Here is a 16,443-nt window from a genome sequence, read left to right on the forward strand (position 1 = left end):
GGGACAGGGTCCAGCAGGGACCGCCGAGGCTGGCTCACGGGCCCCAAGAGAGGCCGGCGGGGTGGGGCTGGCCGCCCCAGAAGCGAAGGGGGCTCGGGGAGGGGCAGCAGCGGCTGGGGTTTGCAGGGTGGGCTCGGGCCCAGAAGCGAGCGCAGGGGCCGGCAGGGCTGCTTCGGGCCCAGGAGCGGCCGCTGGGGTGCGTGAGGCTGTTCTGGGCCCAGGAGCGGCTGCTTCTGTGCGTGCGGCTGTCTGGGGCCCAGAAGAGAAGGTTTGGGGGGGCCGGACTGCTCTGGGGTTTCGGCTAATTGCTGGGGCTGACTGAGGCCCAGCAGTGACTGCCGGGGGTGACTGGGCTGACCCAGGAGGGACCTTCGGGGTTGGCACGGGGCTAGGAGCGCCCGCCGGGGGCAGCAGCACCGGCCTGCGAGTAAGCTGGGGGGCCGGCGGCGTGGACGCAGCATGAGGAGGGACTGGGGGGGCTGGCACCGCTGGCACTGGGCCAGCAGAGACCGAAGGGGCCGGCACCGCTGTCCTGAGGATGCCCTGCTGGGCTGGCCATGCAGACATGGTGCCACCCACGACCGAGTGGGCCAGCAGCGGTGCCAGAGGGCCAGCAGGGACCGCAGGGGCCGGCAGAGATGGCACGGGGTCAGGAAGGAGCGCAGGGGCCGGCAGAGGTGGCACGGGGCCAGGAGGGAGCGCGGGGGCCGGCAGCGCTGTCTGGGGCCTAGGAGCGCCCACCGTGGCCGGTAGGGCTGAGCCGGGAGTGACCGCTGGGGCCGGCAGTGCGGATCTGGGGCTGGAAGCAGCCGCTGGGGCCGGCAGGGCTGACCTGGGCCCAGAAGTGACCGCCGGGGCTGGCAGGGCTGTCTTGGGCCCAGAAGTGACCGCTGGGGCCAGCTGCGCTGACTCGGGAGTGGCTGCTGGGGCTGGCAGGGCTGCCCAGAGTCCGGGAGAGCCCGACTGGGCTGGCAGCGCCGACACGGGGCTGGGGGTGACCCCGGGGGCTGGCTGGGCTGGAGCTGCTGCTGGCGCTGGGCCGGGCCGTTCTGGTCCCAGTGGTTGGCTGGGAGCGGCCCCCCTTCTGGGGAGCACACCTGCATGGAAGAAAGAGCACGTGTCCACCTGGGCAAGTGTGCCTGCCGACCCCCCATCCAGCCCGGGCCCAGACATGCTGCCCCCTCACCAGCGGCCCGGTCCCCACGTGAGGTGAAAGCGTGAACACGGAGAAGAACCCCTCCGAAAGAAGGCGCAGACCAACGAGGCCCCGAGCAGGAGCAGCGGCAGTGCCGAGCGCCCAGGACAGAGCCCGCGTCCCCGTGGGGCCCTGGGCGACGGCTGCAGGCCTCAGGCAGGGCTGCCCCCTGCGCCCAGCCCACCGACCGCACGTCGGCCCCTGCCCGCAGACACACTGCACTTCAGCTAGGTTTAGGGGGCGGAGCGCATCCAGCCACGAGCCTGGTCCCCGCGCATTACAGACACGCTGGACACCCTGTGGTCGGCGGAGCCTGACAGACGCGATGGGGAAACGGGGCCGGCCTATCAGCGGGTGCACCCTGGGCCCTGCCGAGCACAGCCGCCACCCCACCCCACCCCCATTCCCGGGCTCCCGGCCCGGCCAGGCTCGGCCTCCCTCTGGCTGTCACCCACCTGGGCAGGTCCCCTGCCTCTGCTCAGAATCCGGCCCCGGTCCACATGTGCCCCATCCCCCACGCCTGACAACGATGGAGCGCGTTGCCAGGCAGGGCCAGAGGCCGACGGGTGGTGTCCAGGTGCTGGTGTGGCCCCACGGGCGCCGGGGGAGGGGCGCGCAGCCCGCGGCTCTGAGTGGGGCGGGGCCCAGCGCTCACCTGCTTGGCGGGCTGCAGCGGGACCTTCTTTCCTCGGTCCGCGGCAGGCTCCAGGTCCTGCTCGGGGTCGCCCACCTCCAGGGGCCGCCCGTTCTCACTCGGCTCTGCGGACGGGCCGTTTTCTGACTCGCGGGGCTTCTTGATGAGGCGCCGTGCCCATTTCTCCTTCCGCTCATGTGGCTTCAGGGCCATGTCCTTCTGCGGGGAAGGCGGGAGAAAGCAGTTAATCGGCAGTGACGCATGGTTCCGCATGTCATCCCACGGGTGACACGATGCGAGGCCACACCATGCTCTGAGGGTGGGGCCCTGGGCATGTGCAGCACCCACCTGGAGGTGCTGCGCCCGAGAAACACTTCTTGAAGCTTACGGTCTGAGGGGGAAGGGTGATGAACATCAACACGATTATCACAGCAAGAGCCAGGCAGCGCCACACGAAGAGTCACCTTCCAAGACTCTACCCACGGATGGGGGACAGATGGGTCAGGTGAGTGTGGATGGGCCTATCAGGACGGGACTGGGGAGAGTGATGCTGGAACTCAGCTGGATGGGAAAGCCCCAGCTGGTAATGGGGGGCCCTGATCCTTGGCCCAGCACAGAGCCCATGACTGACAGCTGCACAGGCCTTGGTGGGGCACAGTCCTTCCTGGGGGTACCCCTTGGACTCCTGGGCTGGGAGCCATCACTGTAGCGCTAGCCACAGAAGAGCCAGTCTAGCTCTAGCTGTCCCCGTCCCCTGGTGCTGAGCCGCCCGCAGGTTCACCCACCAACTCCAGGCAGCCTGGCAGCCTGCAGCTATGAGCCTGTCTTGAGAAAGTGGTCCCCATCTCAGGCAGGTGTGTGGATCTACAGGGACCCCAGGCCCTTCCCTAGGACAGGACCCTGTGCCTGCCTTGCTCACAGCTGCACCGGCGCCTGGCACAGGGCCTGGCACACAGCAGGCATTTCTACACTCGTACAACGGCAACACGGTCTCTCATGTGTCGCCACATGCGGCTCCTGCCCACAGACACACTGTGCAGAGGGTCCCGGACCTGCAGCCCCTGCAACGTGCCCAGAGCCCAGGACAGCCTGCTGTGCACTGGTGGTGAGCCGCAAGGTGTCACCCACCAGCCTCTTGCTTGGGTCCAGGGTAGAGGCACCAGCTCCACTGGGCTGCCAAACAGGAGGGAGAAATTAGGCTCAAATGACTTATGTACCCACAGCTGAGCTGCTGTCCCACATCCCAGGTGATACCCTCACAGCCCCAAAGGAAGTGCCCCTCAGGTGACACCTCACAGGAAGTGTCCCTAGGCAATACCCTGACACCTCCATAGGAAGTGTCCCCAGGCGATACCCTGACCCCCACAGGAAATGTCTCTGGGCGATACCCTCACACTCCACGGGAAAAGCTTCCTGAGGACCTGAGGGAACATGGCCAGTGCGGCCAGCAGTGACCATGGTGGCCTCTCGCAAAGCAGGCTTCTGCCCTTAGGTAGGCGCCTGGCTGGGGCCTCAGCCCATCTGGCAGCAAGAGGAACCAATGTCCCAAATTGTTGTGGTACCCGGCCTGGGGCTGGGGACAGAAACACACTGTGCTAGTGACCGCCTCGAAAAGTCCCCCACATTCTCCTTTCAGAGGGGCCCACAGCTCTCAGAATTAGCGGGGGGCACCAACAAGGCCGGCCAGGCTAGAGCTGTCCTTCCAGGCAAGGGACCCGCATGACTGCCTGCCTCATGTGGTCTCCGGTCCGGGCTGGGAGCAACCATGCACAATTGCAGGGTGGTGACCACCCCTGGGAGGATGCACCTGGGGTCACGCTCCCCCCCAGGATGGGACACTCCTCACTCCCAGGATCTTCTCCAACAGCCCAAGGAGGGGTGCACACCCACGGCCGCGCAGACCTGGGGCTCGCGAGGGGAAGGCACACCCTTCCACAACCCATCATGGGAGGCTAGGAGCACTCCTTGACCTCTGACTTCACACCGAGGGCCGGTGCGTGCACCCTGCCTGAGCGGGGGAGCCCGTGTCCCCGGCCCCTCCCCTGTGCCCACTGAGGGGCAGCAAGGGGTAGGAGAGTGGGCTGGCCAGACTGGGGCCCTCGAGGGTCAGCCAGGCCACAAGGGACATGGGCAAGGTTGGAGACCTTCCCACAATGAAGCTCACCTCCCCCAGGCTGGAGCTCAGGCCCCAGTGACCGCCGGCTCGTGCACACCGCACGACTCCGTCTGAGGTCCCCAGTTCCTGCCTGAGCACCGGGCAAACACTCGCTTCGCCCTCCTCACGCTCACCTTCCGGGCTGCCGGACCAGGACACCCACAGGTCACCGCCTTGCTGCTGCCTCCCCTGGGGCCCGGGACAGACTCCCAGCCACCTCTGACCTCTTAGAGTGCCAGCCCGCCTCAGCCCCAAGGAGCCACTCGCCCTGCACCCCTACGCTGAACCCCACGGACTCCTGGCTCCGACCCCGCTGCGCTCCTTCAACTCACTGAGCATTGACGTACCCCGGCTCGGCGCCAGGGACCGAAGGGAGCCGGCCCACCAGGGGTGTTGTCACTACACCCACAGGACAGGAGGGTGACCCCGGCGGGAAGCTGAGGGAAGAGGCCCCTTCTGAGCTGCTTGGGGAGGACGCCGGGGAGCAGCATGGAGGCCCCGAGGTGCGAGGAGCCCATGATCCCTCTCCCATGCCACCTGCTAGGGGAGGGCTGCCAGGTGGGGCCCCCGTCAGCACGGGACCCAGCGAATGGCTGCGGCTTCCCCAGGAAGCAACCCAGGCCATCCCCCCCAGTGAAGAGAGAGACCCGGAGATGGCACCTCGCTCCCTACGCATGGGGTGTCCGCCGCACACGTGAGCGCCACCCCTCCTCCAGGCAGAGTTGAGGCCCAGAGAGAGCCAGCAGCCTCACTGGTCACTCTACCACGTCACTGAGTCAGGCCTCCAGCCCTGGAAGGGTCTCGCTGCTCACAGGCTCTTCCTTCCCACACAGGCCCGGGGGAGCAGAGGCCCCCGGAGCTCCTACCTGTGCACCCTGGCACCGCCACCCCACCGCCACAGGGTGCCAGGCTGCATGTCTGTCACCTGAGAGCCTCACTGCTCCTTGAGAGTCCCTGCCTGCCCCGGCCCGCCACCACGGTGCAGAGGGTGAGCCCAGCGGGCTGTGAGCAGGGGCCTACAGAGAAGAGCCAGAGGAGGACCTGACGAGACGTGCTGGAAGGGGTGTACCGGTCCAGGCGCCCCAGAAAAAGACCAACAGGTGTGCACACCACAGACACGGGTGTGCGCACCGCAGACACACAGGAGTGCGCACTGCAGACACACGGGTGTGCACACCCATCAAGCCTTACGAGGCGCTGGCTGCACGGCCGCGGGGCTCAGCTGCGCTTCCGGCGGGAAGGCCCCGTGCCGGCTCGAGGCCGGCTGGCCGGCAGGCGCCCCTCTTCCTGGGGGACGGTCCGCCTTTTTCTTCTATTCCGTCTTCCGCTGACTGGATGGGGGGTGGCAGGGGTTTTGGGGTGCCCCACCATACACATGTACACACACGTTCGTAATGCACACTCACACATGCACACGCAAACATCCGCCCTGTGCAGTGGGCCGGGCAGGAGTCCTGACCCTTCTCTGTGCTGCGGATGCACTGGGGAGGCCCGGTCCACCCTGCCCGGCCCTGACCATCGGCCTTGACTTCCGCACGCACGCGACACGCGCCCTACACCTCGGGGGCCCCCGAGGGCTGCTTGGGACTTCTTACTGCCACAGAAAGCTTCCTGTGGGCCACCTCTGTCCAGAATGAGTGAGCATTCTGCCACCGCGTGACAACTCTACAACACTTCCTAAGTCCCCGTGTCACAGGGAGCCAGGCGCTGAAGCAAAGAAGCAAGAACCGCTTCTAGGGTCATCAGGCACTTTCGACCACTGGGGTCAAACACAGACTCTTTCTAGCCTGGGAGACGGAGCCCCGGAGTGGGGGCGGGGCTGCCCGTGGCGGACCACCAGAAGGGTGAGCAGATACACGGGGCGTGAACTAGAACCTGCAGGGACACCCTCGGGGACACCTGGCTGGGTCGAGTCTGTCTTTCTAGTCACATTTGAAGAAAACAAAATGGCAGAAGGAAGCATCGGCCCAGGCAGGGGCCGAGCCCGGGTTCTGGAGGGCCTCGGGGCAAGTCCAGGTTGTCTCCACAGGCACACCCAGTCACCCTGTCGTTCACGCTGTGAGGAGGATGCTTTTGTCAGCCACAAGACGTTCAGATTTCCCACATTTTTCATAAACCTGTTTTGGTACGATTTGTTTAAAAAAAACCTAGACTGTCGATCCTTGCAACATCAGTGCCTGGACCTCTGGAAGTCACGGAGCAGACCCTGTGCCGCGCCTCAGGGGCCCTCGGTCGTAGGACTGGACCGCTGCCATGGGGCACCCGCGCGGCCCAGCTGGTGAGCGAGGGAGCGCCGGCCCCCGCCTGCGCCGGCCGACGCGGGGGGCATCGGCCAGTGCTCTGCCCGCCGGGCCTGCACCAGGAGGGCAAGGAGGGCGGGGAGGGCCACCGCCTGAGCAAAACCGGATCCGTGGGGAGGAGCGAGGCCAGGGCGCAGTGTGGACCACACGACGTCAATGCCAGGAGCACCCCAGGTCACGGACGGAGAAACCGAGGCACGACCAAGGCTGCAGTGAAGATCTGGGGTGAGCCAAGATGAACTCCAGCAGTCCAGCGTCTGGGGGCGTGTCCACTGTGTCCACTGGTGCCCCAGGACCCTCCAGCCAGCCCTAGGAGTCACCTGCACAAGCCATCACCCAAGGGGACAGAAGCTGCAGCTAAGGAGACCTTGAGGGCAGCGTCCAGGCGAGGCCTCAGTCAGCACAAGCCTCAGGTAACCATCCACCCACAGATCTACCTGTGCAGCCCACCTGGGTCAGTGCACACCTGTGGGCACTCCCAGACCGGCAGGTGGGCAGCACTCATGCCTGAATGCAGGAGCTTGCACAGCGGCAGTGCCAGCCCACGAGCCCTGGTGGCCTGAGGCGATGGCCCGACAATGAAGCCCCCAGCACCCTAGCAGCAGCCAAGACCCTGGGCCCACCCTGGACCACCCGGGCAGGGTGCGCACTGACCAGGTTTTTCTGTAGCGACTTCACGTGACTGTTCCTAGTTCCCATGAACACCATTACTACACAGCGCCAAGACTTCTAACCGCACTTCCGTAAACCAACCACGGGGTTGAAAGTCATCGTAGCTGGCAAACACCGACCTCCACTCTCCTCACTGGGGGCTGAGCCTCACTGGTGGTGGCGGCTCGGGCCCTTCCAGGCTCCCTGCCCTGTAGGCAGGGGCACAGCTGCACCCTTCTGGCCAGGCACCCCCACTGCTCCTGGAATCACACTGGGCCCACCCCTCCACTGCCTACCCTGCATGGAAGGGGGGCCCTGTGGGATGACCGTGTTACCCCTGGACAGAGCCAGGCCTGGGGAGCCAGGAGGCTGTGGGTGGCCGAGGCCGCCCATGTCCCAGAACTTCCTGCATTCAAGGCCTAGAAGCCCTCGCAGGCTTATGGTCCAGTCAACAGCTCTCCAGTGTTCCAGGCCGGATCCCGCCTGCGTCCAGTCAGCGCAGCCCACCGGGTCCACCAGGCCCACCTGGCAGCTGCACGCCCTTCAGCAGACATTTGCCCCAGGGCATGGGCGAGCTGCTCCTTCCGCCCTCCCCCTCACCTGCAAGTTTGGGCTCAAATTCCCCGCCTCCCTGGAGTAAAACTTTAGCCCCACACTCCCTTCCCCGGGGCAGAGCGCACCTGTTCAGGTGCTGCCTTCCTGTGTCCAGAGAGCACACGGCTCAGTGTGCAGTCTCTCCCCAGACGGGAGCCCCTCCCCCTTGAGACCACCTGTCCCTGTCTGCCTGGGACTGGGAGGGTTCCCAGGACGAGGGACGCAGCGCGCTGAACCCCTCGCGGTTTCCAGAGGCCTGCGCCATCACACACCCACGCGGAGGGCTGGTGATCCAGACAGGCCCGAGTCCCTGTCCCTGCGTCCAGGAGCAGGAAGGCCTGGGACACTTCTGACACCTGCTGGGCCCTGTCGGGGTCCAACATAATGCCTCCCCCACCCTGCACGGGGACCCAAGCAGGACACTGCTAGGGCAGCCTCCGCAGCTCACGCCCACGCCGCACCCCCGAGGCCCGTCCGCGGTCCTCCAGGTAAGGCATCCACCTGAGAGATCCCTCACTCCCCCACAGGCGCCATGGCCGTCCAAGTGTCACGCCACCCTCGAGAATCATCCCTCAAAGGCCTCATTGACACCTTGGCTGCTCTAGAAGCTTCCAGATCCTGCCTGGTCCCTCTAAGTCATTCTGCTGGCTCGCCACATCCTTCCTCAGTGTCCCCGTGCATGAGTACCCACCCGCCTGTCCCCTACTGTGACCCCACCCTGTGACCCAGCGCTGACCACCCAGGCCACCCTGTGACCCACACCCAGCTGGGGTCTAACGTTCGCTACCACTATCCTGATAATCAGGCTGCAGAGTCCGCCTCTGCCCAGCCCCTCCCCGACACCCGGCCCAGAGGCTCGGTCCAGCCAGCCCCTCCACAGCTGCGGTGTGTCCCTGGGACCTGCACAGCTGCTGCTCAGCTGTCGCACATGGAGGGGGCCACTGGGGCCAACAGGCCCTCCCTACCCATCAGGGGGAGGGCTCCAGAAAATCCTGTTCTCGGGGTTCTGTCCTGGGGTGGGGGACAAACAGAAACAAGCCACAGGATCGGCTCAGAGAAGGGCTTCGAAGAGGAGAAGGGGAAAGGCGCAGGACCAGGGGCGGGGGCGTCCACCTTGCCCCGCGCCCCAGGAGGAAGCCTGTCCCAGAGCAGACACAGGGCTGCCCAGGGCCAAATGGTAGGGAGGAGAGAAGCGATGTGAAGCGTCGCCCGGCCTAGTGGCTTCGCTGGCACCCTCGGTGGCCAGGAGCTTCTTCTTGGAAGAAGCGTCCCGGATGTGTTTCTACATGGCGGAGAGAGCACCAGGCAGGGTCACGGCATGCGCCAAGGCTTCATTCCACGCTGACAGGCAGCCCCCGGGAGTCTGGGCCAAGCAGAGACCTGACCTCAGGAGCCAGGGCCCTGCTTTTACCCAGGAGACGGGTCCGTGTGCATCATCTCACGAATCCCGCAGGCCCTTCGGGCAGTGTGGCAAGAGCATCAGCCGAGCACCAGCACACAGCCAGGGCTGGAGGTCACAGAGGCAATGGGGTCACACGGACCCCAAGGGCCACATGAGTGTGGACAGCCTCCACAGGGCTGGAGAGTGCTTGCAGGGAGGGCCGAAGCTGCCGAGCACCCACAGTGGCACAATGTGTCAGATCCACAGTGAGCAGGGGGATGGGGGTGGGAAAGAGTCAGAACGAGGCTAATGGCCACGCAGGCCTGGGGCTCCCACAGAAGCGGGTCTGGACACCCCACCAGGGACCTGCCAGCCCAATGGGCTACCAGGGCCCATGAGACCACGTCTCAACTCAGTGTGAAACTATGAGGTTAGGGAACGACAGGAAAGCCAAGGTGGCCAGACGTACGGCCTCAGGCCATAGAGGTGGAGCCCAAACTGGACAGGTGGGGCCAGGCCAGACAGGTGGGGGCAGGCCGGACAGGTGGGGGCAGGCCGGACAGGTGGAGCCAGGCCGGACAGGTGGAGCCAGGCTAGACAAGTGAGGACAGGCCAGATAGATGGAGTCCGACCGGACAGGTGGGGGGCCAAGCGGGCGGGGTGGGGCCCAAGTTGGACATGCAGGCCCAGGCTTGACGGGTGGAAGCCATGCCACTCTCTGGGCGCCCACGGCCTCCAACCCTACCCCCCAGGCGCAGCACAGAATGATGCCCTGTGCCTGGTTCCAATTGTGTTCTGCCACCGGCCAGCAGTGGAGACTGGGGAAGTGACTTAATCCTCGTGCCTGTTTCCTTGTCTAAACGACGGAGCAGCACAGATCTCACTAAAGGAGCTGCTGGGAGGATGAAGCGAGTTGATACCTCACTTGGTCGCAGGTTTGCCCTCACCCTGACCTTGACCCTTGACCCTGCTTTCCACCCTTCCCAGTCTCATGACCTCCTGACATAGATCACTGTGGCTCCAGCCTCCCACTCCTCCCTGGCAATGCGGTATGAGTGGAGGTCCCGACAGGGCCACAGGCGTGCCTTCACACAGATGGCCGCTCTGCTCCCCCCGACCGCCTGCCAGCCACCAAGCTCTCACCGGAGGGCCCTCCCTTGTTGGGGGCCCCTGGGTGCCCGGGACCAGGTCATTGTGTGCAGCTCTGTGCTCATTGCGTGTAGAGTCCAGGTGGCAGCACGTGTCGTAACTGCTGCTTCGGGCAGGAAGCAGAGCCACGTCTGCCGAGACGCCTCGCCAGGCTGGAGTCTGAGCTACCAGCCTGCAGGACACAGACGGGCCCACCAGGCCAGCATGGGCTTTCTGCCAAGGGTCCCACCCCACACACAGGTCTACTCACAAGCACAACCCGCAAACGCCCACCGCACACCCACGTGCACGCACAAACCCCCTCCACAGACGCACACCCTGCAGACACGTGCACATACTGCAGGGCAGTCTGTGCCTTCGGGCTGTGCACGGGGGTTGAGTCAGCTCGCCCTACGTGCGTGCACCTCTAAACAAGCCCGGTACATGGAGTCCGGTGAGCCGAACGAGGGTGAAGCTGGTGACTCGTTGGCAAATTTTCTTCTCTGAGCTCCACGGGCAAACAATCTGCACGTGGGACTAGAACCGAACACCACATACGTGCCCTGAGTCCCCAAAGCACTCAATTCCACGAGGATTTCAGATTCCAGCCCACGAGACGGAAAGTGCCTAGGGCGCCCTGGGTGACAGCCCGCCACCCCGGCCAGGCTGCCCCTCTGCCAACAGCCCCATCGACCTTCTCTAGGCATCCCAACCTGAGTGCTCCTGCAGACCTCATCATCCGCCCCAGGGGGCCCCCGCCCAGCACCTACCCGGAGCTGCCAGCCTGCCCAACCTCCTCCTGCCCCCTCGATGCTGTCCAGAGAGCCGTCATCTCCTCCCAGACATGTGTCCAGTCACCTGTCCGCCTCCTGGTACGAACCCTGTGGCTGGCACTGAGCCAGGCACAGTCGGCACTCAATAAATGCTCAGTGAGTCAGGGCGGGAAGAGCAGGTCAGGGTCCTCCCCACTGGCCAGCGGTGCTTTCCAGAGGTCCTGCCCCAGGGCCACCACTGCCTGGGTCCCACTGAGTGAGAGGCAAGAGAGGCCATCTCCAGCAACAGCCCAATGACAGGGGCTGCCAAGAGCGAAGCAAGGGAGGCTGGCTCGGTCACGCAGCCCATGGCGTTGAATACTGCCCTGACCGCCAGGCTGAGGCTTCGGCACCCACCAGAGCTCACAGGCAGACGTCCTGGGTGGCTCCGTCCCACAGTGGCCTGCTGGGGGCGGGGGGGGCCTCTGCCGACCGGGCCAACAGCCAGCTGGTCCCACAGTTCCTTTCCTCACTACCCGCCTCCCCACTGCGCGCGGAGCTGGACCGAGTCTCTCCCTGGGCATCGGAAGGCGGGCGGCAGCATCCTGGGGGAGCAGCGGCTCCGACACCGCTCCCACTATCCCAGAGCACAAGGGGAGGTGAGGCCCAGCCAGCAAACCCGGGACGGCCAAGGACCCACTTTACGTAGTACCACGGTGCCAAAATCCCAACGCCAGCACCAGTAAAGTGGCCGGAGGAGAGAGGGACACTACCCACGCGGTCGGCAGGGCTGTTCTGGAAGGCAGGGACAGCCTGCCCCCGCCCTGCCTGTGGAGCCCGCCAGACGCCTCCAGGGCGGGGCAGTGTCCACGTGAAAGGGTGCATGCCGCGAGTGGGGGGAGCGTGGGGGGAGTGGGAGAGGCTCGCCAGAGGGGACGGGCACCCACACAGCGCTCTAGAAGTGCTGACGGGTGCGCCGCAAGGCGGGGGTGGGGGAGGAAGTAGGCAGTGACAACACTGGTTCCTGGCAGATGCCATGGTGGCCACCGGGGAACTGTCAGGACCTAACGAACTGCCCAGGTACAACAGGAGGCGGGGAGACAGCTTTCTCACACAGCAGCAACGCCCCCGAAAGCAACGAAACACGCTCCCCTGAGTGACGGAGACGCGGTGCTGTGAGTCGCTGAACGCACAGACACATCATGAGCAAGCCAGCACCGCCACAGTCCTCACGCGGGGACAGGGCACAGAGGGCCTGACCTGCTGGGGGTGACAGCGGGGAGGATAAGCTGGGAGGGCAGGCAGTGGCCCAGACACAGGTCACAAACACCCTGCGGGGGAGAGGGGAGTCTGACTCCAGCCTGTGAGAGGAGAGTAAGTCACCCCAACACCTGGGGAAGAACCCGGGCAGGGGAGGGCAAGCGTGGGCATGGAGAGACCACGGTGACAGCACGGCTGCTTAGCTGAAGCTCAGAGCTGGAAGGGCAGGGACGAGGCCAGCTCAGTGAACTTCGGAGTATCGGATGCCCGCTGGGGTGACCATCTTGTCCTGATGCCGCTGGCCCAGCACACAAAGGGAGGAATATGGCCCTTCCGGAGTCTCCAGTGCAGGATTCACCATATGTGCCCAAGGATCAAGGTGCAAACCTGCCCTCTGCCCCCCATCTAGGCCATGGACACCGGCCAGCGTGGGGCCCATGGACTCTGCAAGGGCTAGATGGGTCAGAGCCAAGTGTACAGACAAGAGACATGGGGGTACAGAGAAATGGGGGTGGGTGCAAAACCCACAAAGGTTCCACTGAGGTTTACACACACACCCAGGCAGAGCCCCACCATGTGTGTGTACACACACACACACACACACACACACACTGACCTGGGACACAGACACATCACCCCCCCACACACACACACACACACACGCTGTGGACACACAACTCTGCCCAGAAACTCAGACGGGGCGGAGGGAGGGTAGACCGTGGCCTGCCACGGGGAAGCCCCCCAAGGCCTGGGCCGCCCCTCCTGGGGAGCCCGACCTACGAAGATGCTCCACCTCCCCCCCGGCATAGCTTCCAGGTACTCAGGAGAGGAAGGAAAATGGGGAGACAGACAGGTCTGCACCCTCCCTACCGTCAGCCCCACACCGCGCCCCCAGGTGCTGGGATGTGGGGCAGACAGGGAGACTGAGGCCCACAGGCCACAGTGCTGTGTACGCTACACCCAGCAGAACAGTGGGCTGGGTGACAGGGCCCGGGAGACAGTCTCTGCCCACCTGCACGGGACTCAAGGCGCCTGTGACCAGGGGCAGGTGGGGACGAGCAAACAAGCAGACACAGGGCCACGGTGCCTCCGCTGCCCACCACAGCCGTTCAGCGCCACACCATGGAGGGTTCGCCTGTGGCCCCACCGCTGACAGTTGTGTGGTGACTGCAGGTGACAGAGCAGACCCTTCTCAGCTCTGCAGACTGACGCGGTTGCCCACGGTGCTCGGAGGGGCGGCATTCCCCAGAGGCCGGGGCCACCCGGGCCCCTGCGGCTGCTCTGCAGACTCAGTGTGGGGGGGCCTCCGCCCTGCGCATGCTCGGGTCCCTCTCACGGCGTCCAGGCGAAGATGCCGTGGTTCTGCGGCCCTAGACGGGACTTCACCGCCCTGGGCCTCGGCCTGCCCATCTACGAAGCAGGAGTACAAGGGAGCCGAAGGACAGCGCCCTCGGCGGCCGTCACTGTCACCACTGCTCCCGGGAACAGGGCGCTGACAGTGCAGGGACCCCAGCTCTGGCTCCCACCCACACGGCGCGCAGGGGCCACACGACAGCTTTGCCTTCACCCACGGCAGGGCGCAGCCGTGGAAGGAGCAGCCCCCCAGCGGCTCGGGGGTGGGGACCAACCCAACGCCATCCTAGGCGGGTTCCAGGCTTGGCGCCACACCTTCATCCAGAGACTGCAGGCAAAGTACTTGTCCTCTCTGGGCCTCGGTTTCCCCATCTGAAGCGCAGGAGGCAGCCTAGGGCTTGAGCGCTCTGAGACTTGAAGGCTTCTCCACCACCGGCTCTCCTCACTGAGCCCCATGCCCCCGTCGGATAGACGGGCCGGGCACATGGCCCCTGAGATCAAGGCCCCCACGGGCAGGACTGACAGCATGCGCTTCCCCGTACCAGCTGCAATCCAGATCCCCACACTCCCAGCCCTGTGTCCCCAGAGCCTCAGACACACCCTGAGCCAGGCCAGACTTGGGGGGCCCCTCCTCAGCCAAGAACACACTATCAAGTCACGGAGCGTCTGCAAGCCTCTTGACCACCCCAAAGGCAGGAACCTGTCCTCCCTTGAGGGAGACACAGGAGCATGGGGTGAGGGGACAGGGAACTACCTGCCTTCGGCACAGGGGTCTATCTGGGACACAGAGGGGTGTGGGGGCCTGCATCCTTAGGGACACTGCATCCTGCAGGTCCTACCTCCGGAGCTGGTCTACACCTGACATTTGAAGCGGCCCACGTGGAGGCCAGCAGAGGTCTGAGGCGGGGCGGGCAGGGGCCTGGACTCGTGGTGCTGGGTCTCAGTGTACCCATCTGTGCAGCAGGCAAAAAGCAGTGCCAGCCAGGGTACCCGGTCGCTGCAGGCTGGCCTGAGGGAACCGCCACACCTGAGCAAGAAATGAGGCCACCCAGAGTGCCAACCCGGAAGCTAGGACACGCGCAGAAGCCCATATGTTCTGAGGCATGTGGACCCCTCCCTGAAGGGAAGAGAAAGGTGCATGGAGTGCCCCGGGGGTGACATGGCTGTGTGAGCGCCAAGCAAAGAGCAGGATCACCTCCCTGGGCCCTGGCCTGGCTGCTCGGAGCCTGCAGAAGTCCCCCAAACCCAAGGCTTCACTTCCAATGTCCCAGTCCGAGGCAGGAAGGGCACAGCCAGAGCCACTGTGGGCACCACGTGGACCCTGTCCACAGGCTCGTGTCACCAGGGCGCACTGACCGGCCTTAGCCTCAGCCTTCCTGACCTCGGCGCCTCCCTTCGCTTGTTCACTCGACCCCACAGGGAACACACAAAACCGAAGTGGTGCCTGTTCACGTCTAGCTCACAAGTTCTGTGACAGCCACAAAACAGAGAGCAAGTCCCAGGCCAGCTTCAGAGACAGAGGTGACTTACAGGAAGGAAAGCTGTGACACAGCACAGGGAGGTCCGAAGGATGCCGCCTCAGCCTGTCACCAGGAGGGCCTCTCTGAGTGACATTTGTGCCGAGACCTGGAAGTGCCAAACAGCCCAGGCAGAAGGTCGGCAGATGGGGAGGCCCAAGGCGGCACAGCCTGAAAGGGGCTGGGTGCCACTGGGAGAGGGTGTCAGTGGGAGAGGCCGGCCGGAAGGTGGGTGGTGTCACCACTCGGATGCTGCAGGGCAGGACCTGGCTTGTATGAAGGCAGAAAACTCAGCCCTGGGGCCACCTCTTCCCAGAGCAGAGCCCAGCAAGTGCCACACCACACCACACCGAAGCGCCTTAGCTGGTGACCTCTTGGCCCAGGAGCCATCTCAGGCCCCACGGATGCGCACGACAGGGGATCCAGGGCTATGTGGCCAGCACAAGCTCCGACACAGGTGCCCCACCTCTGCGCCTCCACCTGCCCAGACAGAAAGTGACAAATCTGTCCCTGGCGCCACCTTCCCCTGGCTGCCAGCGCCTGACCCTGAGGCTCTCCACAGACCCGGAAGACCCCAAGGAGAGAGCTCACTGCAGGGACTTGCAACGGAGGACCCTTCCCCTACCCCAAGCTCAGACTCAGACTGGGAGATCACAGGTCGTTGGCCCCCAAGCCCCAGGAAAAGGAGGAGGGGGCTGCTGAGTGATCCCTAGGACCCCAATCCCAGCAAAGGCCAGTCCCTCAAAATCAGTGCTGCACGGGCTCCCCGGAGGGTGGAGGTGCTGGCTGGCCGAGGCTCCCAGGACTCCAGGGCCTGGCCAGCATTTCTACACAGGCCAGTTCCAGGAGCTCTCAGCTGCCAGCACACCCTACTCTGACAGTACGCAGGTCCCTCTCCACTCACCTGGATTCAGGCAAGCAGGGCAGCATTTACTCAGCAAATGCTGTGCATGATAAATCATCCAGACAAGCAATACTTTTTGTCATCCTATTAAAGCATGCAGCAAGCTGCTGTCACCCAGAGGGATCCTAAGATATGACCCTCCTCCCATCTTAAAAAGAAACCTCCAGGGATTAGAGGACCAGGAAGAACCTCAAAGTATCCATTTAATCGCTGCCTCCACCAAGCCCAGCAGTGCACACCTCCCTAGCACATCCTGAGCCCTTGTCAACTGATATTTTTGCAACAGAAACACAATCGAAAGAAAGAGCCCGATTGTCCAGCCAGACCGCCCCCACCTGGGTAGTGTGATTTACAGGTTTCTCTCCTCAGCAGCTCGATACGAACACCCCCATAACCACGGTAAGCTGTCGGGTCCGCCAGGAGCCACCGGCCGGGCGCGCGGGGCCCACGCGGCCCGGGAGCCCTGAGGGGTGGGTGTGCCCGTGCCCCAAGGGCTGGCGTTTCCAGGGGCGCCCCGCCCGGCCGCCCCACCTACCTCCAAGGCCTCCAGCGTGCTGAAGCTGGCAATGGCGAACCCGTCGATGACCTCTTCCTCTTGCGAGCTGGACTCGCGGCGACG

At 64.8% G+C, this 16,443-nt stretch overlaps 1 protein-coding gene across 1 annotated transcript in view; it reads right to left on the minus strand.

The window, feature by feature from the left end:
* FBRSL1 (fibrosin like 1) overlaps nt 1–16,443 on the minus strand; it is a gene marked incomplete at its 5' end in the record, with an annotated part of 71,813 nt that extends 55,370 nt beyond the window's left edge. The window contains 2 exons of the mRNA XM_006910044.1: nt 1,851–2,048; nt 16,360–16,443. Of these exons, the coding sequence (XP_006910106.1) occupies nt 1,851–2,048; nt 16,360–16,443 (282 nt within the window). The remainder of the gene's footprint in view (nt 1–1,850; nt 2,049–16,359) is intronic.

This window comes from Pteropus alecto, unplaced genomic scaffold (assembly GCF_000325575.1).
Source record: "Pteropus alecto unplaced genomic scaffold, ASM32557v1 scaffold213, whole genome shotgun sequence".
Classification (NCBI taxonomy): Eukaryota; Metazoa; Chordata; class Mammalia; order Chiroptera; family Pteropodidae; genus Pteropus; species Pteropus alecto.